The sequence below is a fragment of the Schistocerca nitens genome, chromosome 9 (genome assembly GCF_023898315.1).
Source record: "Schistocerca nitens isolate TAMUIC-IGC-003100 chromosome 9, iqSchNite1.1, whole genome shotgun sequence".
Taxonomy (NCBI): domain Eukaryota; kingdom Metazoa; phylum Arthropoda; class Insecta; order Orthoptera; family Acrididae; genus Schistocerca; species Schistocerca nitens.
Window position 1 is genome coordinate 393,090,308 of NC_064622.1, and position 26,222 is coordinate 393,116,529.

At 44.4% G+C, this 26,222-nt stretch overlaps 1 protein-coding gene across 1 annotated transcript in view; it reads left to right on the plus strand.

The window, feature by feature from the left end:
- The window catches only part of LOC126204263 (trichoplein keratin filament-binding protein-like), a 104,785-nt gene that overhangs the window by 63,192 nt on the left and 15,371 nt on the right, over positions 1-26,222 (plus strand). The window contains exons 4-5 of the mRNA XM_049938653.1: positions 3,021-3,371; positions 25,457-25,573. Of these exons, the coding sequence (XP_049794610.1) occupies positions 3,021-3,371; positions 25,457-25,573 (468 nt within the window). The remainder of the gene's footprint in view (positions 1-3,020; positions 3,372-25,456; positions 25,574-26,222) is intronic.

Below are 26,222 nucleotides of genomic sequence, written 5' to 3' on the forward strand. Positions count from 1 at the left end.
TCTTTTTGGACGACTCCTGGCTCCATGTACAGCATCATTACGCATGTCTGCACGTGGGGAGGCTCGAAGGAAAATAAACATTGCCAGATTGCATTCCTCATCGCCATACTGACCCACGCGTTTGCCTCGACTGTAGGGAATGCCATTCAGTGTACAACATGATCACCGCTGGTTCTCACAGCTGATAATCTGTACAGCAGGCATTACATTTGTGTTGTATTAAGGCCAGTAATTGTGGCGTATCTTCACATGAAGTTATGTTTCAATAAGACAACACTAGGCTTCAGACTGCCTGTGCTGTCCTGGCCTAACCTAGCATGAGACAGAGGTTGTTGAACTGTTGCACTGGCCAAAACGATCACCAGGGCTACCAACCACAGAAAATATCTAATCATAGGTTGGCGGGAGACTGGCTCCTCACCACTCACCGGCACGACGATTCGGGAGCTGCGGCCTAGCGGTGAAGCAGCACAGGACAACGACCCATGTCTCGTAAGCTGCGACACACTCGCGAGTGTAGAACAAATTTCTTTTATTATTTTCGTCTACAATCACAAAATAGTTAGGTCCTTAGACTATCGGTTTCAATCAGAGGTGACCATCTTCAGAATTGCAACAAAACTTGCGAAAAAAAACAATAAAATAGGTGATAATGAAAATTATTACTAACATACATGTAGAAAAGGCCCTCTAAAATATAACAAAGCACACCTGTTTTAAAACATGTCTTAACATAATGAAGTCCTAATACAATGAATCCATAGTCATGTACTCAAAAGATACACACAAAATCGACATATCGTCGTCGCACATATTTAAAATGTGGTATACGCTAGCCTTCAGTATAGGCGGAATCATCTTGTTAACAGTGCTATTGTTCATAACAAAATGTACTACAGCAGTCACGAAATTTTTGTCTCACAAGCTCATCAGATGTCGATATGGCCCACATGTATTCGTCGATATATAATTGTACAAAGCGCAATGAAAACAAGAATACAATAGATAAAGTCTACTGTCGGCTTACCAGATATAGAAGTTATTACAGTGGTAAAATGCAATAAATTAAAACCAAGACTAAAGTTAAATTTAGATTGTTAAAAGAAAATAAAGAATTGTTTCAGTGATGACATGTAATTCCGGGACGCTCTTGTGACAATGTAAGACAAAAATTTAATGAAGTACATAAGGACAAACATTCGGAGCTAATAGAATAATATAAAAATGATAAAATAAGTAGGGGAAGAAGCCCAGGGGTTGAAACAACAGACCGTAGTAAGCAATCAGGGCACTGTTTTGGCATCGCCGCCAGAATGCCACATAGACGAGAAGTCCCTGCGACACGCCGTTTCAAGAAAGGAACGACAAAACACCGTATCAGTCACTTAATAACATTACCTAGTTAATGAATTGTATTAAAAACTGAGAAGGGCGATATCAACATATGAGTAATGTGCTTACTGTAAGAATTTAAAAGGAAATACACTACTGCCCATTAAAATTGCTACACCAGGAAGTGTGACGCGCTACAGACGCGAAATTAAACCGACAGGAAGAAGATGCTGTGATACGCAAATGATTAGCTTTTCAGAGCATTCACACAAGGTTGGCGCCGGTGGCGACATCTACAACGTGCTGACATGACAAACGTTTCCAACCGATTTCTCATACACAAACAGCAGTTGACCGGCGTTGCCTGGTTAAACGTTGTTGTGATGCCTCGTGTAAGGAGGAAAAATGCGTACCATCACGTTTTCGTCTTTGATAAAGGTCAGATTGTAGCCTATCGCGATTGCGGTTTATCGTATCGCTACATTGCTACTCGCATTGGTCGAGATCCAATGACTGTTAGCAGAATATGGAATCCCTGAGTTCAGGAGGGTAACACAAAACGCCGTGCTGGACCCCAACGGCCTCGTATCACTAGCAGTCGAGATGACAGGCATCTTATCCGCAAGGCTGTAACGGATCGTGGAGCCACGTCTCGATCCCTGAATCAACAGATGGGGACGTTTGCAAGACAACAACCATCTGCACCAACAGTTCGACGACGTTTGCAGCAGCATGGACTATCAGCTCGGAGACCATGGCTGCGGTTACCCTTGACGCTGCATCACAGACAGGAGCGTCTGCGAAGGTGTACTCAACGACGAACCTGAGTGCACGAATGGCAAAACGTCATTTTTCCGGATGAATCTAGGTTCTGTTTACAGCATCATGATCGTCACATCCGTGTTTGGCGACATCGCGATGAACGCACATAGAACGCGTGTATTCGTCATCGCCATAATGGCGTATCACGCGGCGTGATGGTATGGGGTGCCATTGATTACACGTCTCGGTCATCTCTTGTTCGCATTGACGGCACTTTGAACAGCGCACGTTACATTTCAGATGTGTTACGACCCGTGGCTCTGCCCTTCATTCGATCCCTGCGAAATCCTACATTTCAGCAGGATAATGCACGACCGCATGTTGCAGGTCCTGTACGAGCCTTTCTGGATACGGAAAATGTTCGATTGCTGCCCTGGCCAGCACATTCTCCAGATCTGTCACCAAGCCAAAACCTCTGGCCAATGGTGGCCGAGCAACTGGCTCCTCACAATACGCGAGTCACTACTCTTGAAGAACTGTGGTATCGTGTTGAAGCTGCATGGGCAGCTGTACCTGTACACACCATCCAAGCTCTGTTTGACTCAATGCCCAGGCGTATCAAGGCTGTTATTACGGCCAGAGGTGGCTGTTCTGGATACTGATTTCTCAGGATCTATGCACCCAAATTGCGTGAAAATGTAATCAAATGTCAGTTCTAGTGTAATACATTTGTCGAATGAATACCCGTTTATCATCTGCATTTCTTCTTCGTGTAGCAATTTTAATGGCCGGTAGTGTATATCTGGTCTTTGTCTCTACCTAGTATAGAGTGGATTACAGATTAGCTTTTATTTTCTTACATTGAACGTACACCTACCGATTGCGACTGACAGGGCTGTGACCATTCTCGACGCGTCATTTGGCAGGAGGCGGAGCGGATGCTGAAGCGCGTATGGCCACAGCTGCAGCGGCTGTGCAAGGAGCGCCTGTTGCACTCGCGCGCCAAGCACGAAGTGGAAAGTGCCAGACAGCAGGTGGCCGAGCTGGACGTGTTCGGGCCGCAGCGCAGTCTAGCGGCCTACGAAGAGATGGAAGTCAATGCCGCTAAGCTGGCAGAGCGCGAACAGGAGCGCGCGGAAGAGCTGTACACTCTGTGCAGCGTCGCCGAGCGGGACCTGCAGCAGGCGGCTCACCTGGAAGACACGCTCCTGGGCACTCGCCAGGCCATACTCCAAGCGCGTCGCAGGGACGTGCAGGCCTCCGCGGTCCTGAGAATGGTGCGTAGCATACAGCTATAGCATATAAAGAGGGGTCCAAAAAAGTGTATCCACTGTTTAAAAGTCCATAACTTGCAAACTAATTGACGGAGTTGTCTCATTTTTGGTAAAAGTGTAGCTCAAATCCCAACTTAAAGATATCACTGTAGGTATTCGAAATGGTCGCCATTAACATCTGAGAGGTGGCGTGCCTTTCGATGCACACAGTGACTTGTCCCCTCTCATATTTATATCTTACTCTAATTCGATTTGGGGAAGTATGGCCGAGTATTGTCATCACAAGGCTAGATATGAATATTTTCCTCTCTAATAGCATATGGTGAAAAGTTGCTATTGCTTCACACGTGGACTTCCCACGCAGCGTCTCTCATCACCCAGGTGGTCTGCTGACGGGCGGGTTCTGCTGATCTTGAAATGGTTATGCTGGCAGGTGTGAGGGAGTCGAGTGGATGCTTTCCAGACGCTGACATTGTCATAAGAGTGGGGGCGACATGCCCACAGGGGCCTGACGGAGCGGCTGGAGCTAGAGATTCCGTTACTTAGTGAAGACACTTTCTGACGGGCTACCAGCAATGACTTGTGTTCCCAGGCAGTCTTGGCGGGCAAATTCCCGCGTTTTCTGCAAAATCATAACTGTGATTGACTTGCTCAGGGGATAGGTTCATGACGTAGCAAAATTGACGCAGAAATTGCAGCCAAATATCTCCATTGGTGGAACAGTAGTGCTTCGGCAATAGAGTGGAATTTTCCACTGGTTTGCGAGTTACTGATTGGCATGTTTTAACCACGGCCACTGTTGTGGGGGCGGCTCGTACGGGTGCTCATCGTAGTGTCGAGTCTCTCCTTTCTATTGGAGTAGGTTACAAGACCGAGCTCTCGCTGCTCTGGACAGCCTGCCTTCCGTTGGCTGTCTAATATACTTTCATTTAATTGTAACTGTTTGACGAAGTTGCTGAAATTTCGACTTCAACGTAACTTTCCGAGTACAGTTGGCAATTGAGCGTTCTGCATACAAGCGGCCTATGTTGTCTGTCTTGAGCAGTTTTGGCTAAAGTTGACGGTATCGGAGTTACTGTGTGACTTTGCTTGTTACAAATCAATCACTGTACCGCCAGTGATTGTGGAGCGAGCCTTCTTCGTTTCCCTCAGAGGTGCATTTGTGTTGCTAGGAAGACTTTAGTCTGGAACAACCAGACCAGGATAATTTGTTTCGGGCTATACTCGCGATGTTATCATCACCATGATGGGACGTCGAAGCAATCAGCCATCGCCTCTGGTATGCCAGATCGTGTCCTTGCAGTTAAGAACACAGCTTGGTAATGTGTGTCCGCAGCACTGGCAGATTAGGGAATTTTGCTATGTGACAATCAGAGCTCAGCAGATCGCGCCTGTTCCCATCTTTTCTAACGTGGTTCTGTCTTTGGTGTTCATTGTCTGACTTCTCACTACTGTAGCAGCAATTAATGTTGGGTTGACTGGGTGTCTCTCTTAAGATTTGAGTTGCAAGGAATTGGCTTCACATACCAGTTGGTCATAAGTGTCACAATCTAGTTTAGGGACAACTTCACCTTCACAGGATTTATTTGAGTATCCGATTTGATGTATTGTAAATGTTTCATGTTTTTTGTTTATTATTTTGAGTTTAGTCACAATAAATCAAATTGTTATTTTGGACAGAACTTTGATTCTGTTGATCGGTAGAGCAACCCTTTCATTTTTCACTACGTTAATGAAACTTTCATTTATCAAATTAATTTCTATGAAATTAAATTATTGCAGGCGTCAAACTCTTTTCTACTCCACCTGCAGGGTCGATTACAGTCAGTTCGCGTTTCTTGTTAATCCATGTGCAACAGCAAAAGTCGGAGTTAGAAAAGAGGGGGCTTAGAGCATCATTTCCAATGAAGATACTAGAAGAATTTAGTGTTAAATACACTGCTAGCCCCGGCACCTCGCACATCCACACACAAACGATGCCGCCGAACTGCAGCGTTAACTACTGACTGCAACGTGTTCAGTTGGATATTTGCACATGAATGTACGATGGATTCTCGAAGTTCATCCAATGTGCGTGGCTTTTATCGATAAACAACGTCCTTTAGTGTTCCCCACAGGTAAAGATCCAGAGGAGTTAGGTCTGGGGAACGTCGTGGATACTCCACAGCACCTCTATGCCCTATCCACCTTCCTGGTAGATTTTCGTCGAGATACGCCCTAACACAATTTTGGTAGTGGCTGGGGCACCATCTTGTTGAAAGTAAACTCTTCCATCTCCATACAAGTCTCGCATGGCAGGTAAAATGGATGTCTGGAGCTTCTGAAGTTACACCTCACCAGTAACTGTGCCGTCAAAGAAGAATGGCCCAATCAAACCCCGGTAAGACAACCCACACCACACGTGTACTCCTGGCAAATTCACGGCTTTGTCTAGATGGACGTTCGGATTTTCGACGGCCCAGTAGATGCAATTGTGGCGATTTACTGTACCATTGAGTTTGAACAGTGCCTCATCAGACCACACAATCATCTCTACAAACTCTTCATCATTACGCACCATGTTAGTAAACCACTCGCAGTACTCCATTCTACGATCTGGGTCGTCATCGTTCATTGATTGTAGCAATCGTGGGATGTAGTACATCCACTTTGCTGTCTTCAAAATTCACCGAACACTTCAGCGACTCACTCCAGTTTCACGGGCACACTGTCTCACAGACTTCTGTGGTGAGCGAGTGAATTGTAACACACGACGGGAGTTAGCTGGACTTGTTACTGTTACAGGTTGTCCAGATCGTCGTTTGTGTACATCTTTAACACAGCCTTAGGCTTCAAATTTGTCTCGAATGCGACGAACCGTTAAATTTGTCGATGGCTCTGTTTGATACTCATTTCGCCATTGCCGTTGAACCTCATTAATGTTTTAGTACTTAAAATACCACTTCAAAACTGACTTCCTTTCATCGAATTTAAGCCTTGCGCCAGCCATGTTTACACGCGTAACTAGGTGCAACTAAGAACAGAAGACTGACTATCTGGCGACTGTCATCTGACAAAACAAAACAACGCAATACAACGCTTGTGTGGCTATTGCCGGAACTACAAACTATTGCACTACCAAAGATGAGACAACTCCGTCAATTAGTTTGCCAGTTATGGACTTTTAAACAGTGGATACATTTTTTTGGACCCCTCTGTATGTTTACCAAATATTTGGCCATGTACGGTGTTGTTTGACGTGTTTGTCAAACAGAGAGTGTTTGACTGAAATTTTAACTGACAGAAAATTTGACATGATGGCGGATAGTGTTTGTGTTAATGTTTCGCCGCAAATGATTGGTGCTAAATACTTTTATTACAATTTATCTCACTGTATCATGAGTTTCCACAACTATGGTAACTACGATCAAAGATAAAAAATACAGTGGCAATTAGCAAACTTTGAATTCTTTTGTGTTTAGAAATGAACTACAGTTTCAAATATTGAAATATATTTCTGAAGCTCAGTTTAACTGCAGTAGTTACAGATGAACTATTTAAAGCAACATATGAAAATTTGGGCTGGACCCGGACTCAGGTCCGGATTTCTGCTCTTCACGAACAGACGCTTGTCACTTTTTTGCTATTGTCCGAAAAAGAGGGGTCAGGTGCAAAGTGGACAATGGATGCACCATGTCCCGCTACCGATCTCAGATTAAGAAGAGTGGAGGGCATAGGATCCAAGAGGGCAAAAATGCATTAAGTAAAAGGTGGAAAGATTATTTTCGTACCAGTACCAACTTGTTGCAAAAGTTCGTGCTACAGCATGCCTCATAGAGCCGAGGGGAAGGCAAATGAAACAGAGTCCTTGGCGACTGCCAAACATGAAGAAAATCAAAAGAGGTCATCTTGTTATGATGTGCGGACGCTCCATGGGGCTACTTTCTGGAGATTAACGATTCATGTCTTCTCTTTTGCAATGTGGTCGTCGTTAGTACTTTGTTCCTAACACGAAGGATTCATGGTTCAACTTCTATTCTCGTAGATAATCCAGCTGCGAGGTAGGTTATGGGACGTCCTCCAGAGAAATTCTGAGAAATATTGCTGGCGCTGGCATTATGTACAGTCGCACAATGTCGATCATTTAAATAATGCCAAAAATCAAGGACTGTCTTCTCACCATCATCGAACATATACTCTACGGCGTGGCCTCATATCTATGTTACAGAGTTCGTTAATGCTCTCAAAAAGTACCCCACATCCAATTACCTGGTTTGAAGTGATGCGTGTGAGAAAAGCTAAAATATGGCATACTAAATGCCAAACATCCTTCGCCGATCTGCAGAGAAGGTGATGGTCATCCGTATCCATCATTCCACAGTCGATACTTTACAGAGAGCCTGCGAAGATAATTGGATGTAAGCAAGACTGGATACCTCCTTTCTGTTACCTGTTATGTATCATGTGGACTTCAGCACATGAGTGGAGGCGCTCAGTACCTGCGACACAACACCCCACCCTATATAGGAGTAAATCCTTTTAGTCACGTTCGATGTCATGCCCAGTTGCAGATTAGTGTGTAAAGTCCTCCGCAGTGTCAAGTGTGTGGACAATAGTGAGACATTGATGTAAGTTATTTCAAGGAAGAATTGGCCAATGTAGAAGAAAGGCACTAGATGTGTGACGACAGCACTGGGGTAGAGGGAGCGATCGGCACAAAGGCCTCCAGCAGTAGCCTTCTAAGGCAAGTCAGACCAACTCGCCCCATCTTCATGTGAGAGCTTACAAACAGGGCCTTTGCTCTCTTCTGAAGATGAAAAAGGTCGGAGCTCCCTCTGTCTCTTGGGAGGGTGAGAAACATCTTTCAGATCTTAAACAGCATACCTGTGCTGACAGTAGATCCCAAAGCCACCAGCATACGACAGGCCAGTGATGGAGGGATCAGAACCGTCTACTCAACATAGGGAATGCATGACGCCAAAAAGAGGTTGACGTATTGCGTCCGTTAAAGGATGTCTAGAGTCTTACGACTGTGATCAGTTAGTCTTTCTTTTTCTTTATTGTGATTTCATTCCCCTGCCCCATATGGGCAGGGAAGGGCTGTCAGCGGCACAGTCCGCTACTCTTCAGCCGAGTGACATGACAACTAAAATAAGAATAAAATGTTACATACATAGGGTGATAAAAGAAGGGGAACATAAAACAGAGTAATGGGAGAAAATGGAGGTAAAATTAGACTGACATGGAGACATTCATGGGGGACAGTTAAAAAAGTCACCAGAAAGTTAAAAAACACAGTTGGCGATTCTTAAGGCACATAGAAGTCATTGAATGGATGCACAGGTTAAAAGTCGGCCACAGTACTAAACACACTACAGAACAACACACTTAAAACCCACTTGGAGCACACATGACGAAGAATAAAACTGCCAGGTGGGACCTGCCGAGGGAAAGGTCAGAGAGGATGGAAAAGCACGGGAAGCACAGGGATGTAGAGAGTAGGGGCATCAGCGGGTACATGAAGAGGCAGGAGACACGTGGGGTGGAGATGAAGACAGGGCAGGAGGGAGTGCAGAGACACTGAAAGAGGGCACAAGAGAGGGAGGGGGAGTAGGAGGGGGAAGCCGCTCAGAAGGAGGGAGGGGGAGGAGAGGGAGCCCTGAGGAGGAGGCAGGAAGATGGGGTTAGAGTTGGTAGGAAGGGTAGATGTCAGGGCGAGAGAGGGTGGGACACAACGGTAAAGGCACGGCAACTGGTTGGGGGTGGAGAGGAAGGGAGATACCAGGGGGTGAGGAGGATTAAGGCGCCGGACAATATATAGTGTGCGGATGTGTTCAAGGAAAAGGAGAAGGTGGGGGAATGGGATGAGGTCGTAGAGGATGTGCGTGGGGGACGGAAGGTGGATGCGGAAGGCAAGGTGGAGCGCATGGCGTTCGAGGATATTGGAGGGCTTTATAGAACTGGGGAGGGGCGGAAATCCAAGCTACGCTGGTATAACAGAGGATGGCGTGGATCAAGGATTTGTAGGTGTGAAGGATGGTGGAAGGATGCAGACCCCACGACCGGCCGGACAGGAGTTTCAGGAGGCGGAGGCGGTTGTGAGCTTTGTTTTGGATGGTATGGAGATGGGGAGTCCAGGTGAGGTGGCGGTCGAGTGTGAGGCCAAGGTATTTGAGGGTAGGAGTGAGGTGGATAGGACGGCCATAAATGGTGAGATAGAAATCATGGAGGCAAAAGGAGCGGATGGTGCAACCTATGATGATCGCCTGGGTCTTGGAGGGATTGATACGGAGGAACCACTGGCTGCACCAAACGGTGAATTGGTCAAGGTGGGTTTGGAGGGTACGTTGGGACCGTTGAAGGGTAGGATCATTGGCTAGGAAGGCGGTGTCATTCAGTTAGCCCTGCTCTGATCTTGGTTAATAGACACCTGCGGTTGAAGACTATCGAGCACCAATATCAGTTGTGAAGTTAATTCCCAAGTAATTGTATAAGCTACTCATAGCAGAGGGTGACGCACCCATCGCGCGGCCTCTTACCTACAGGGTGGTCCATTGATAGTGACCGGCCAAATATCTCACGAAATAAGCATCAAACGAAAATACTACAAAGAACGAAACTTGTCTAACTTGAAAGGGGAAACCAGATGGTGCTGTGGTTGGCCCGCTAGATTGCGCCGCCATAGGTCAAACGGATATCAACTGCGTTTTTTTTAAATAGGAACCCCCATTTTTATTACATATTCGTCTAGTACGTAGAGAAATATGAATGTGTAGTTGGACCACTTTTTTCTCTTTGTGACAGATGGCGCTGTAATAGTCACAAACGTATAAGTGCGTGGTATCACGTAACATTCCGCCAGTGCGGACGGTATTTGCTTCGTGATACATTACCCGTGTTAAAGTGGACCGTTTACCAATTGCGGAAAAGGTCGCTATCGTGTTGATGTATGGCTATTGTGATCAAAATGCCCAACGGGCGTGTGCTATGTATGCTGCTCCGTATCCTGGACATCATCCAAGTGTCCGGAACGTTCGCCGGTTAGTTACGTTATTTAAGGAAACAGGAAGTGTCCAGCCACATGTGAAACGTCAACCACGACCTGCAACAAATGATGCCCAAGTAGGTGTTTTAGCTATTGTCGCGGCTAATCCGTACATCAGTAGCAGACAAATTGCGCGAGAATCGGGTATCTCAAAAACGTCGGTTTTGAGAATGCTACATCAACATCGATTGCACCCGTACCATATTTCTATGCAACAGGAATTCCATGACGACGACTTTGAACGTCATGTACAGTTCTGCCACTGGGCACAAGAGAAATTACGCGACGATGACAAATTTTTTGCACCTGTTCTATTTAGCGAGGAAGCATCATTCACCAACAGCGGTAACGTAAACCGGCATAATATGCACTATTGGGCAACGTAAAATCCACGATGGCTGCGACAAGTGGAACAACAGCGACCTTGGCGAGTTAATGTATGGTGCGGCATTATGGGAGGAAGGATAAATGGCCCCCATTTTATCGATGGCAATCTAAATGGTGCAGTGTATGCTAATTTCCGACGTAATGTTGTACCGATGTTACTACAATATGTTTCACTGCATGACAGAATGGCGATGTACTTCCAATATGATGGATGTGCGGCACATAGCTCGCGTGCGCTTGAAGCGTTATTGAATAGCATATTTCATGACAGGTGGATTGGTCATCGAAGGATCATACCGTGGCCCGCACGTTCACCGGATCTGACGTCCCCGGATTTCTTTCTGTGGGGAAAGTTGAAGGATATTTGCTATCGTGATCCACCGACAACGCCTGACAGCATGCGTCAGCTCATTGTCAATACATGTGCGAACATTACGGAAGGCGAACTACTCGCTGTTGAGAGGAATGTCGTTACACGTACTGCCAAATGCATTGAGGTTGACGGACATCATTTTGAGCATTTATTGCATCAATGTGGTATTTACTGGTATTCACGCTGCAACAGCATGCGTTCTCAGAAGTGAAAAGTTCACAAACGTACATGTATCACATTGGAACAACAGAAATAAAATGTTCAAACGTACCTACGTTCTATATTTTAATTTAAAAAACCTACCTGTTACCAACTGTTCGCCTAAAATTGTGGGCCATATGTTTGTGACTATTACAACGCCATCTATTACAAAGCGAAAAAAGTGGTCCAACTAAAACATTCATATTTCTTTACGTACTACACGAATATGTAATAAAAATGGGGGTTGCTATTTAAAAAACGCAGTTGATATTCGTTTGACCTATGGGAGCGCCATCTAGCGGGCCAACCATAGCGCCATCTGGTTTCCCCCTTCAAGCTAGACAAGTTTCGTTCTTTGTAGTTTTTTCGTTTGACGCTTATTTCGTGAGATATTTGGCCCGTCCACGCTCAATGGACCACCCTGTATAGACAGAACATGCCATTTTTGGACGTTGAGACTACTGCCGTATGCTGCGCTACAACTCTGTATATGCATCATCACCGCCACGAAGGCAAAGTATCAGATCTCTGGCACAAGCAGTGCAGCAAAAAGTATGTCCGCCTAGTGTCACCCCTCCTAGGCGTTGTCGGAGGGTCGGAGGTCACACAGAAGTGGTTCCAAAGTGAAGGCATACAGATCGCTAATATAGGACAGCACTGACTCACTGATGGTCGGACCAGGATCCGCAGCGTGATACAGCCGTTGTACAACACCCTGGGCGTCACGCAGCAAGGATCTCTAAATCTACAATGGTATCCGGGTACGCCATATGTCGAAATGGTGTCGTCAAAAACGCCTGGTCAACGCTATGAGAGGCTTGAATGAAGCCGAGGGAGGTCGAGACCCAAGGCAATTGGCTAACATTGTGAATAGGACTTCTGGTCAGGTGAACATGAAATCTAATAGAGGTAATGCAGGAGTAGGTTTAATAATGAATAAGAAAACAGGAATGCGAGTAAGCTACTATGAACAGCACATTGAACGCAATATCGTACTGAAGACAGACACAAAGGCAACCAACACCACAGTAGTACGAGTTCATGTGCCAACTAGCTTGGCGTAAGATGAAGAAATTAAAGAAACGTATAATGAGGTAATAGAAATTATTCAGATAGATGAGGGAGACGAAGATTTAATTGTGATGGGGGACTGGGATTCTACAGGAGGAAAAGGAAGCGAAGGAAAAATTGTAGGTGTGTGTTGACTTGGGTAAAGGAATGAAAGAGGAATCCGCTTGGTAGAATTTTGCATGGGGCATAATTTAATCGTCGCTAATACGTGGTTTAAGAATCATGAGAGCAGGTTATATACGTGGAACAGACTTGGATTCACCGGAAAGTTTCAGAGTGATTATATAATGGTAATACAGAGATTTCGGAACCACATTTCAATTTGTAAAGACATTAGCAGGAGCAGATGTACACTCTGCCCACGATTTATTGGTTATGCACTGTAGATTAAAACTAAATAAATTGCGAAAAGGTAGAAAATTAATGACATGTGATGTGGATAAGTTAAAAGACCCTCACGTTGAGTTTCAGAGAGATTATTAGGCAACGATTGACGAAAACAGGAAACGGAATACAGTAGAAGACGAGAGAATTTTTGAGAGATGAAACAGTGAAGTCAGCAGAGAATGAAATAGGTAAAAAAACGAGTCATACTAGAAATCCTTGGATAACACAGGAGTTACTGAATTTAACTGATGAAAGGAGAAAATATAAAAATGCAGCAAATGAAGCAGGTAAAAGGGAATACGAACGTTCAAAAAATGAGACTGACAGGAAATGCAAAATGGTGAAGCGGAAATGGCTAGAGGACAAATGTAAGGATTTAGAATTATATTTCACTAGGGGAAATACAGATATTGCCTACGGGAAAATTAAAGAGGCGTTTGGGAAAAAGATAAGCAGCTATATGAATATCAAGAGCTGAGATTGGAAACCAGTCCTAAGCAAAGAAGGGAAAGCTGAAAGGTGGAAGGAGTATATAAGGGCAATATTATAAAAAGGGAAGTGGATGTAGATGAAGATGAGATGCGAGAAGAATTTGACAGAGCTCTGAAAGATCTAAGTCGAAACAAGGCCCTGCGGTAAACGATATCCGTCAGAACTACTGATACCCTTGAGAGAACCAGCAATGACAAAGCTCTTCGACTTGGTGCGCAAGACGTATGAGACAGGTGAAATACCGTCAGACTTCAAGCAGACTATAGTAATTCCAATTCCAAAGGAAGCAGCTGCTAACAGGTGTGAACATTAGCGAACTATCAGTTTAATAAGTTGTGGTTGCAAAACACTAACACAAATTATTTGCAGAAGAATGCAAAAACCCATGGAAATGGAACTCAGGGAAGATCAGTTTCGATTGCATAGAAATGTAGGGACACAAGAGGCAATACTGACCCTGCGACTTATCTTAGAAGATAGGCTAAGGGAAGACAAAGTTATGTTTATAGCTTCTGTAGAATTACAGAAAGGATTTGACGATGTTTAGTGGAATACTCTCTTTGAAATTTTGAAGGTAGAAGGGCTAAAATACAGGGAACAGAAGACATTTTACAACTTGTACGGAAACCAGATGGCAGTTACAAGACTCTAGGGGCATGAAATGGAAGTAGTGGTTGAGTAGGGAGTGAAATAGGATGGAAGCATGATGCCGATGGTATTCAATCTGAACGGTGAGCAAGCAGTAAAGGAAACCAAAGAAAAAACTGGAGAAGGAATTAAATTTCAGGGAGAGGAAACAAAAACTTTGAGGTGTGATGCAGACACAGTAATTGTGTCAGGCACGGTAAAGTCCTTGGAAGTGCAGTTGAATGGAATGGATAGTGTTTTGAAAGAAGTATATAAGATTAACATCAAGAAAAGCAAAACAAGGATAATAGAATGTAATCGAATTAAATCACGCGATGATGAGTAAATTAGTTTAAAAAATGAAACACTGAATGTACTAGATGAGATTTGCTATTTGGGTTTTAAAATAACCATGATGACCGAAGTAGAGAGAATATAAAATGTAGACGGGCAAAGGCGAGAAAATTGTTTTTTGAAGAAGATAAATTTGTTAACATTGAATATAGATTTAAGCGTAAGGAATTCTTCTCTGAAAGTATTTGTATGGAGTGAAGCCATGTACGGAAGTGAAAAATTGATGATAAACAGCTTAAACAAGAAGATAATAGAGGCTCCTGAAATGTGGTGCTTTAGAAGAATTCTCAATATTAGACAGGTAGATGGTGTAACTAATGAGAAGGTACTAAACAGAATTGGGGAGACAAGAATGATGTGGCGTAACTTGACTAAAACAATGGATCGGTAGAGAGGACATACTCTGACGCATCAAGGGATCGTCAAGTTAGTGTTAGCGGGAAGCGTGGAGTAAAAATTGCAGACGGAGACCACGAGATGAGCGCAGAAAGCAGCTTCAAAAGGCTGTGGATTTCGGTTGTTATTCGAAGATGGAGTTTTCCCAGGATAGAGTGGCCTGGAGAGCTGCATCATACCAGTCTTCGGACTGAAGTGCGAACCAGCAACAATATACGTTGATACTGCAGTGTCGTAGCTTATCGATAGTGCCGGAGCCGGCGCCTCGAAGATTCCTCAGGGCGCCGCGAGCTGCGCTGTGAACGTCTTCGCCAGTAATGAACCTCCAGGCTGCCGACCAACGAAGACTGACAGAACGGCTTTATAAGTGGCAGCCACATGACACCACGCTCTATTTCTGCATCTTCTTCTAGTTGTAGTTCCGTGCTTCTAATGAAAGTTACGTGTTGCTAGTTGGTGCAGAACGTTACTCCAAGTTGTTGATAGCTCCAATTGCTAACATTCAGTCAATAGGTTTCCGTCCCCAGTAGCTGAATGGTCAGCGCGACGGACTGTCGATCCTACGGGCCCGGGTTCGATTCCCGGCTGGGTGTTGTGCTGTCCTGCTGTCCTCATCATCATCCTATCATCCTCATCGACTGCAGGTCTCCGAAGTGGCGTCAAATTGAAAGACCGGCACACGGCGAACGGTCTGCCCGATGGGGGGCCCCTAGCCATACGATTAAATAAATAAGTACATTGGTGCACGCCCAGAGCCAAGCCTCTGATTATTGCTGGCTGCGGCTAGAACAACTTGTCAATAGTGCAGCAGTTTTTCAGAATAAGTTGAGTACGATATATTTATTCAACCTGCATTTGTGTGAACAAACCTTTTGCTTGACTGTTCAGATTCCTGCGGTGACAGATTCTTTGACCACCTTCCACGCAGTTATCATTAGCAACGAGGCAAAATAAGAGGTGCCAACGCGCAACACATGAGATTATATATAGGGTGTTCCAGTAGGAATGGTCAATATTCATGCATATGACAGGAACTACCATTTGAAGTACAAGCTTCATATTGACATTTCCGAGATGGAACACATTTAATGTACATTGTTATTTCTTTTGAGTATTATGGAATACACTGTCACATTTACACATGTGCAACAGTAAGTGAACATTACTACATGCGATTAGCAAAGTATCAACTGGAAAGAAACCATATTTTAAAGAAGTTGGACTCGAAGCGTTATAGTACACGTCAGATTAAAGTTCACGAAAAATATTCGAATATCCCATGTTCAACTTGAGTACTTTGGTATAGTCTCGGGAGAATATGTTGCGTTGCTTTCCCGTGCGCTTCTGCACATTCTGCCATGAGGGCAGTGGTGTCTATGAGGTGAGCAAGCAGTTCATGTTCGTCTTTCGTTTCTACATCCTGGACTTCATCCGATCCCACAAACGAAAATGTAGTGGCGTATGGTCTGCGACCTTCGTAGCTGGTTAACTGTACAAAGGGCGTTCAATAAGTAATGCAACACTGTTTTTTTGGAAGCATGTTGCTTTTATTCATGATTCCAATACACCATATTATTCCCTACTCTTTTGGCTACAAAAATATATGTTTCAACATAAACTCCGTTCAGTGCGGCGGCCTTACGCCGCCTTACAGGGACGGCCTCAGCGCCGACATCGTACTACTCTGGGCGACTTCGGGGTCAACGTCTTCCCCCATCGTCCACGTAACGCTTCCCGTGGATAGCATCCTACACTGGGCCAAACAGAGGGAAGTCAAAAGATGCGAGATCCTGGCTGTAGGACGGATGAGGAAGAACGGTCCAATGATGTTTTGTGAGCTGCTCTCGGGTGCCCAGATTTGTGTGATCCGTTGGGTTATCATGGAGAAGGAGAAGATCGTTTGCATTTTTGTGGTGACGAATACGCTCAAGACGTTTCTTCCATTACCTGAGGCCAGTACAGTACGCATCATAGTTGATCGTTGCACCGTGAGGGAGGACGTCAAACGGAATAACCCCTTCAGAGTCCCAGAAGGGCGTCGCCATGAATTTACGGGTCGAGTGTGCGTTTTTCAACGTTTCCGTCGGAGGAGAGTTGGTGTGGCGCCGCACCACGGATTTTTGTTTTGTTTCCAGTTCGAAGTGATAAACCCATTGTCATCACCTGTGACAATGTCGACAAAGAATTGACACGATCAGCCTCGTAGCACCCAAGCAGTTCCACACAGGTGGTCCTTCGTTGGTCTGTATGGTCTTCTGTTAGGTCTAGAGTAACCCAGCGGGCACACAGTTTTCCAGTATCCCAAGTGGTGGAGGAGTGTGTCAGCATTACCAACAGAGGCACCAGTTGAGCAGCATGGTATCTTATTGTGATCTGTCAAAAATTCTGCAACTGCCTATGAATATCTCAAAGTTCTGGTTTTCCGCCAGAAGAAACCCAATGATAGCCCTCTCCTTACAGACGCCATTATGAAGGCTATGTATAGCGCCGCTGCCTATTGGAACTTCATGAAACTATAGGGGCTGAAACGGGAATACTCCACGATGTCGCACAACAAATTATGCATTATTTCAACCAAAAGAGGCCGAGAAAAAAACTTGCTCATCGTACTACCACGTCCAATCCAGTGATTAGGTAAAGTGCGGTTAAAATGTCCCCCACACGTCTGGTAAAATGTGCAGCGGATCTGTCATGATGGAAGTACATTGCAGACCGTGTGGCAAAAGGATCATCATCGACGTGTTCAACAAACGAATTTTCCTAAAAATGCGAGTTCTTTATTTCATCATTTACTCTTCTATAAATTTACTCTTCTATAACAACTGTGAAACCTTCCCGTCTCCTCTATATCTCCTTTGTTACGCAACCTTCCCTTCTACAATAACCTATGAAACCTTTCCTTACGATTTCTGTCTCTTGCTTAATAATAACAACTGAAATCTTCCCTTTGAAATTTATTCTCTTTCTCTATCTTCGCATACAAATTTAATTGTTGCTTATTAAAAGTGATTTTCTGATTATTTCGACGAAACATAGAATGTATCGTCGTCGTGGCCCTCAGTCGTTACCTGCTATAACCCAACACTGTTCCTTACCTTTGTTACTGTTACTGGATCGCCATCTGACTGCTACATCGAACTGCGACATGAATATACTTACTCTGTTTTACTATACTCTATTAGCTGCTGGTGGGCTGCCATAATAAGTGGCTGTATTTATTACCAAAGCTAGCGTTATTCTTTAATAGCAAAGCTGACGTTATTCTTTAATTTGACTGAAGTTATGTAATTCATAGTTAAACTTTTTATAGACAACAATAAAATTTTTGAAAAGTTTTCCGTTGATGGTTTTTGGGATGGATTATAGTCAGTAATGCAATATTGCTGGCAAAAATTAATTATATTCTGAAAACGATTCTTCAAATATTTACTGTTGGTAATGAAATGATTTTACAAACGTTCAAATCGGACTTACTTTTTACAATAATCTTACAACTAGCATTGCGCAAACATACCTTCAGTAGTCTTGAGTTTCTAAAAATAATAATAATAATAATTCAATAACATTAGTTCCTCTTATGATAACAGTTAGCTGATGTCTGTGTACATCCGTTTATAATCTCTTGTAAATCATAGCTGGTGGCTGGCAGGCATACCGCTCCTCTCAACCTCTCACTTCAGACCTGCTACTGACTCGTTTCACATCTCTCTTACTACTGACTTCCTACGAACGCTAAAGTGCGGTCTCTCCCGCCAACAATGCTTTCTGGTGCAGACAATCCTCGGGTCTGGTGCAGACAATCCTAGCTACTATTGCAAAATGTATCAATGCGCGGTCTTTCCCGCTCTTTTCTTAAAATATATCCATACGCGGTCTCTACCGCCCTTTTTAAAATTATATCAATGTGCGGTCTCTCCCGCCAACAATACTTTGGTGCAGACATTTCCTACTACCACAATTATTTCCAAAATGACAAATATTAATTATTCCTACTTAATCCTATTAATAAAATATAAACATCTTTCATAAATTGTGGTTTGACAATAGATAATAGAAACATAAACGTCTTACAACTGGACCTGTCAACATGTTACCGATCAAGCTGCACCAAACATTGTCTCGTCTGTTGATTCCGTTCCGTGTAAACGTCGCTTTATCAGTGAATAATATTAATGAAAGCAGTTGACGACTGTCATTTAGCCAGTGACAAAATTGAAGTCGTGTGGCAATGTCCCCAATGGGAAGATTGTGGAGATGCTGTATTTGGAAAGGGCACAGGTTTTCATCATGTAAAGTTCGCCATATGTGTATCAGTGGGACACAGATACGTGCAGAACGTTGTCGTGCGCTGGTAGTTGGACTAGGCAACGCCATTTCAACAATGTGTTGCTCTTCCTCACAGGTCGTTGAACTACACATTCAGAAGAAAGAGTGGAACTTTGTAGGATACCTGTTTCACACATTGTACTGAAAACTCTGGAAAACACTCTACAGCCAGGAATTCGACGTATAGGAAAGCGCCGATGGTAGACCTCGTCAGCAGCAGGAACACTGCCATATGCCATAGCAGAAGCCGTAAACACACCGTCTACATATACTGCATTAGTGTAGATGCGTAGCATTTCCGCCAGCTTATGTACGAACAAAGTTAGCCGAAGCTTCTGTCTCATACACTCTGTATTCCACACACTTCTAAACTCACAATACATCATACGAGGTGCGACAGTAAAGTAATGAGACTGGTTTTCTTTGCAAGATGTGGCAACCCTGCAGGCTTGCGTAGGCACAATATCTTTGACCTTGGTCTATAAGCTGCTTCTAGTCCAAGCGGCACATCGATGCAACTGCTGAGTCGTGAGTTACGCTGTAATAAGTTAAGACATCTACATCTACATTTATAATCCGCAAGCCACCCAACGGTGTGTGGCGGAGGGCACTTTACGTGCCACTGTCATTACCTCCATTTTCTGTTCCAGTCACGTATGGTTCGCGGGAAGAACAACTATCTGAAAGCCTCTGTGCGCGCTCGAATCTCTCTAATTTTACATTCGTGATCTCCTTGGGAGGTATAAGTAGGGGGAAGCAATATATTCGATACCTCATCCAGAAACGCACCCTCTCGAAACCTGGAGACCAAGCTACACCGCAATGCACAGCGCCTCTCTTGCAGAGTCTGCCACTTGAGTTTGCTAAACATCACCGTAACGCTATCACGCTTACCAAATAACCCTGTGACGAAACGCGCCGCTCTTCTTTGGATCTTCTCTATCTCCTCCGTCAACCCGACCTGGTACGGATCCCAAACTGATGAGCAATACTCAAGTATAGGTCAAACGAGTGTTTTGTAAGCCACCTCCTTTGTTGATGGACTACATTTTCTAAGGACTCTCCCAATGAATCTCAACCTGGTACCCGCCTTACCAACAATTAATTTTATATGATCATTCCACTTCAAATCGTTCCGCACGCATACTCCCAGATATTTTACAGAAGAAACTGCTACCAGTGTTTGTTCCGCTATCATATAATCATACAATAAAGGATCCTTCTTTCTATGTATTCGCAATACATTACATTTGTCTATGTTAAGGGTCAGTTGCCACTCCCTGCACCAAGTGCCCATCCGCTGCAGATCTTTCTGCATTTCGCTACAATTTTCTAATGCTGCAACTTCTCTGTATACTACTGCATCATCCGCGAAAAGCCGCATGGAACTTCCGACACTATCTACTAGGTCATTTATATATATTGTGAAAAGCAATGGTCCCATAACACTCCCCTGTGGCATGTCAGAGGTTACTTTAACGTCTGTAGACGTCTCTCCATTGATAACAACATGCTGTGTTCTGTTCGCTAAAAACTCTTCAAAGCAGCCACACAGCTGGTCTGATATTCCGTAGGCTCTTACTTTGTTTATCAGGCGACAGTGGGGAACTGTATCGAACGCCTTCCGGAAGTCAAGGAAAATAGCATCTACCTGGGAGCCTGTATCTAATATTTTCTGGGTCTCATGAACAAATAAAGCGTGTTGGGTCTCACACGATAACTGTTTCCGGAATCCATGTTGATTCCTACAGAGTAGATTCTGGGTTTCTTTGTGTCTTCCGTCACGAAAATGGAACCGCATAATACTGCGCAACGGTATGCCATTTGTTTTTGCGTTAAATTGGGTGAAAACGCGACGACAACTTACGATAAGCTTCAGAAGGCTTTTGGAGAGGAGGTTATGTCAAGAGGTCAAGTTTTTCGTTGGCATAAAATGTTTAGTGAAGGCAGAACGAATGTTGAAGATGAAGACTGCAGCAGACGACCATCAACCTCACGGACGGATGTCAACTTGGTCAGGATGCGTGCACTCGTACGATCTGATTGAAGATTATCCGTGAAAATGATTGCAGAAGAACTGAACATCAATCGAGAAACAGTTCATCTAATAACTGAAGATCTTAGTTTGAGAAAGACCGGTGCAAAAATGGTCCCCAAAAATCTCCCACCACAACAGCGAGAAACACTGGAAAATGTGGCAGCCGATCTGTTAGAGCAAACGGAAATCAATCCAGAATTGTTGAGCCGTGTTATCACTGGTGATGAAGGTTGGTTTTTTTAGTACGTTCCAGAGACAAAACGGCAAAGTTCGCAATGGTGCTCAGAGGGATCACCCAGACTAAAAAAAGCTCGCATGTCAAAGTCACAAGTGAAATTCATGCTTGTGTGCTTCTTTGATTCCAAGGGAATTCTTCATAAAGAGTGGGTGCCTCCTGGACAAACAGTTAACCAATATTAATACAAAGAAATTTTAGAAAGATTTCGTAAAAGAGTTCTTTTTGTCCGTGCCGACATTGCTGATAATTGGATTCTGCATCATGATAATGCGCCAACCCATTCTGCTCTGTCAGTACAGCAATTTATAACCTCAAAACGAATTTCAGTACTACTACAGCCACCTTATTCACCAGAAAGCGCTCCGTGTGACTTTTTTCTGTTTCCAAGAGTCAAAATGGCGGTTAAGGGACACCATTTTCATACAACACAAGATGTCCAAAAAGCTGTGACGAGGGTCTTGGAGGATATAACAGAAGATGAGTTCCAGAAATGTTACCATCAATGGCAGAAGCGCTGGAAAAAGTGTGTGCAATCAGAAGGGAACTACTTTGAAGGAGACAACACTAAACTTGACCAAAACGGTAAGCAACATTCTTTTTCACATCAGTCTTATTACGTTATTCTCGCACCTCGTATATCATTGTGCATTCAATAGAGTAGTTTCCTGGCAGGGAGACAGCAATGAATCAGATTGGGCTAGAATAAAAGGTGAAAGAGGCTGACTGGGTAAGACACGTACATGCATGCCACAAGCCCAATAAATAATTTACATTAAACGTGATGTATCTTGGAAACTATTCTCGAAATAGGGCATATGTCTATATGAAGTGTTTTTGCTTCAAATGAACATTCCTGTCATATTCCTGAATACTGACCGTTCCTCCTGGTGCACCCTGTATACAAATATACACTCTCTTTCATAAAAATAGCTGCCCTAGAAGGACCCAACTGATGCACTGCAGTCTGGATGAGTGTGTTGCACTCCATCAGCCATACCCTTCAGAACTTTTCACAGTCGGTCATGCACTTGGGGAGTACAGATGGGTTCGTCATGTCATACACATTGGTTGATATAAGAGTGCCCCAAAGACCGTACTGGCCATTACAACAGTGGGCAGCGTCACTAGAGCATCGCCTGGACGCGTACTGTGGCCAGGGATCACGTTTTACAGTAGGTTGCCCAGCTGGACGATTTCGAGAGGGGCTGCATTGTGAGGCTGTGGCCGTATCATTTTATTGTGCGACACACTTATCATATGGACACCACTATTGCCCTTATTCTCAGAAATGGGTGCAGGAAAGCATGATGTGTAGAATCCGAGGTGCGACACCACAAGGAGAGTACTCCAAAGGACTGTCCATCACACATGAGCAGATTAGACAGCAATGATAAGGATCATTCAGTCGGCTGTTCGGTGTTCTATATAACTTCCTGTAAGTGCTAGTACCACTGGCAATTGGCTACGTGATGCAGGGCTGATCACACACCAACTGCTATAATTCCTGCCACTCATACCCCTATAGCGTCATGCCCGACTCTCCTGGTGTCGGGAAAGACCCACTTCTAACTTGGAGGCCACAATCACTGGATCTGTGTCTAGACGCATAGTGGAGAGCACCACAAAGACCAATTTATGGTCTCTCATGACATGTCCTGCCAGTCTCGTGTGACAGTATAGGAAGTGTTATACTTTGGCCAATCTCTATCCAGTCAAGATGAGATGCCACGGAGTGTGTCATCAGGATTCCACCTAGATTCACCAGTCTGTAGGATCTGCTCATCCATCTAAAAGTGCCGCTGTATGGAGTATCACAGGACTGCTCTGAGACCTGCACTTCTCCATGCTGCACTTGTACATGTTTTGATCATGTAGTACACAATACACATTCTTTCCTCAGAGATGAAAGTATGTGGTACCATCTGTATGCCTGTCATCAATGATCACAATCTGACATGTCTTTCTGTGTGCAGCTCCTTTATGATGATGAGTGTAAATTGATGTATATGTTTATGTTCCACATCTCCTAAGCCACTGTATCCATTTGAATCAAATTTGGTACATATACTACTTATCGCCTGAAAATATATCTGGAAGGAAGTACTGTGGGGGTAAATACCACCTGTCTCCCTTGAAGGTGGAGGTGTGCGTGGGGGTGAAAAAGTTTTGGAAATGCCTGAAGTCGAGGCCACCCTGAATGACTGGCATGCTGTGTGGGTAGTATCGGACTGTGTTCCCAGAGGGTGTACTTACAGACGGACATGGCTGAGATTGACAGATAGAGGGGGAATGAGGGAGGAAGAGAGAGGGGGAGACAGAAAAGGGGAGGAGAAGGTGGTCAGAAAGAGAGGGCGGGAGGAGGCAGACAGAGGGACAGAGGGGTAGCAAGAGATGGGCACAGAGATAGACGAAGAGGAGATGGACAGCGAGAAAGGGTGGTAAGAGATGGTCTGAGTGAGGGGATTTGAGTAGATGAATAAAGTGAAACGGAGGAGAAAATAGACACAGAGAGTGGGGAGCAAGAGACAGATAGTGTGATCAGCAGGAGATGGATAAATGATAGGAGGAGAAAGTCGAAGAGAGGGGTGAGAAGGGAACAGGGAGGAGGGGGAGGAGGAGGAGGAGATGTACAGACAAAGAGGAGAGGAGGAGATCCGCAGTGAGAGGGGGAGGAGGCGATGGAAGGAGATGGGCAGGGGAGGAAGTGGACAGAGAGAAGGGGAAGAAACAGATGTGTGCAGTATATATAGCCTGTCTGTACGTGGGGACCTGGAAGTGGCGGTGTTGGAGGCAAGTGGAAGATGGCACAGTGTAGTGAGCAGGTAGAAAAGGAAAAGGGGTACGAGGAGACGAACAGAAAGAGGGGTGAGGAGGCAATAGGAAAGAGAGAGGGAGACAGAGGAAATGTGGATTGGGTCGTTTTGGGGGAGAAGACCAGATAGCGAGGTGATCGGTCTCATCGAATTTGGGAATGACAGGGAAGGAAGTCGGGCGTGCCCTGTCAAAGGAGCCATCCCAGCATTTGCCTGGAGCGATTAGGGAAATCACGGAAAACCTAAATCGGATGGCCGGACGCGGGATTGAATCGTCGTCCTCCCGAATGCGAGTCCAGTGTGCTAACCACCGCGCCACCTCGCTCGGTGGAGGAAATGTGCAGAACGAGGATATGGAGGAGATTTGTGCTATGTATGTGCTGTATGTGTATGCAGCGGAAGCTGCAGGTAATATGCTACTATTGACAGGGTGATTATGTGATGTTACAAGCTTTCAGGAATGTTAGAGAAGGATGAATGTATCAATCTGAAGTAAGGGGCCCTGGTCTGGAAGCGACCTAGTCGCAAGTTGCAAGCGAAAATCCTTTCGATACATCTAAAAGTGCACCTCTTCTAGTGCAAGCTCTTTGCTTTCCATATTTTGAGAGGTGGTAAAAGGGACAAAAACATGAATAAAATGTCTAGTAAACAGGGACTCTAAAGTGTATACCTTAAGACCTATGGGCACTTGTTCATATCTGATACTTAGAAGCATATCTCTTCTAATGAACAAATGCTTGTAACTCTTAACGTATTTTAGAGCCCATGTTTACTAGACAATTTTTTCACGGTGTGGTCAATACTACCACTTCCAAAATAAAGGGAAACAAAGAGGTCCACTGTCAGAGGTATCACAATGATTTTTCGCTGATTACTTTCGACTCGGTCATTACCAGACCAGTGTCCCTTACCTCAAACTGATAACGTTACCCATTTCCAACATCCCTGAAACTAAGTAACATCTTCACGGAATCACTCGCTACACAATCTCGAAGGTTCTCTGACTTGACGGTTCAGTCTTATAACAGCGGAGTAGGCTTCCACCCTTGATATAATGAAGCTGTAGTGTGAGACTTCACACGTGTGCGGAGGGAGAGACAGACAGACAGAGAGAGAGAGAGAGAGTGAGGCAATGGAGGGTGGGTACTTCTTGGAAAATAAGTTGTGATGAAAGTGATTTCCAGCATAGTACGGGGTGTAAAAACCTATCGTTCAGTTGTGACTTGATTTATGTCCACCAATTTGATAAAGCCATGGGTCAATGTATATGGGTGATAGTGGTAGGTTCAGTACTTCCTAACTTACAGGTATGAATGTAGATGCTGGACAGACCAATTACAGAACTACGTTTCTGCTCACAGGCCCGACAGGAAGTGGTGAAGGCGAAGATGCACCGTGACGATTTGTTCAAGGAGAGAAACGAACTCACACGAAAGATGGAACTCATGGCGTACCCGGAGCTACTCCGTGACCACGAGGTGAGTGAAGGTAGAGCCACAGTGTGCTCGCCCTGTACACGGGTAAGATCTGCCATCACCGTCGTTTGGATCGCTGTTAGCTTTTGACGCTTGGATGTGACAAATTGCAGCATTCTGTTACATAAATTTATAAGCAATGCCATTACACGTAGCTCAATTATTGTAAGTGTTGATCGATAAGTTTCCGTTTGTGGGCGTTGCTGCAGCGTATATGCAACTTAGCGCGACTCTGATGCTGCTATATAACAACTAATATGTAGGCAACGATTCAGTGTGTTTTTCCTGTATTTACATTGTGTGTGCGGCAAATACGCAAACGTGAATTTTGGCGACTTATTACCAAATGTGTCCAAAGGCGACCAACGTGCTGTTATTGTTTTCTTGCCTGCCGAAGGGCAAGCACTGATAGATATCCATCGGACAATGAAGAATGTATGTGAAGCAGCATGTCTGTCGAAAACCAGCGTTGTCGTTCGTGATAACGCGCGTCCACAAACTGCAAATGTCATAACGCAAAAGTTACAACAACTCAAATGGGAGACACTTCAGCATCCCCTTATAGTTTCGATCTACCCCCATGTGATTATAACGTCTTCTGAACGTTAATAAAAAGAATGCCTTGAAGGGTCTACGATACCTATCGGATGAG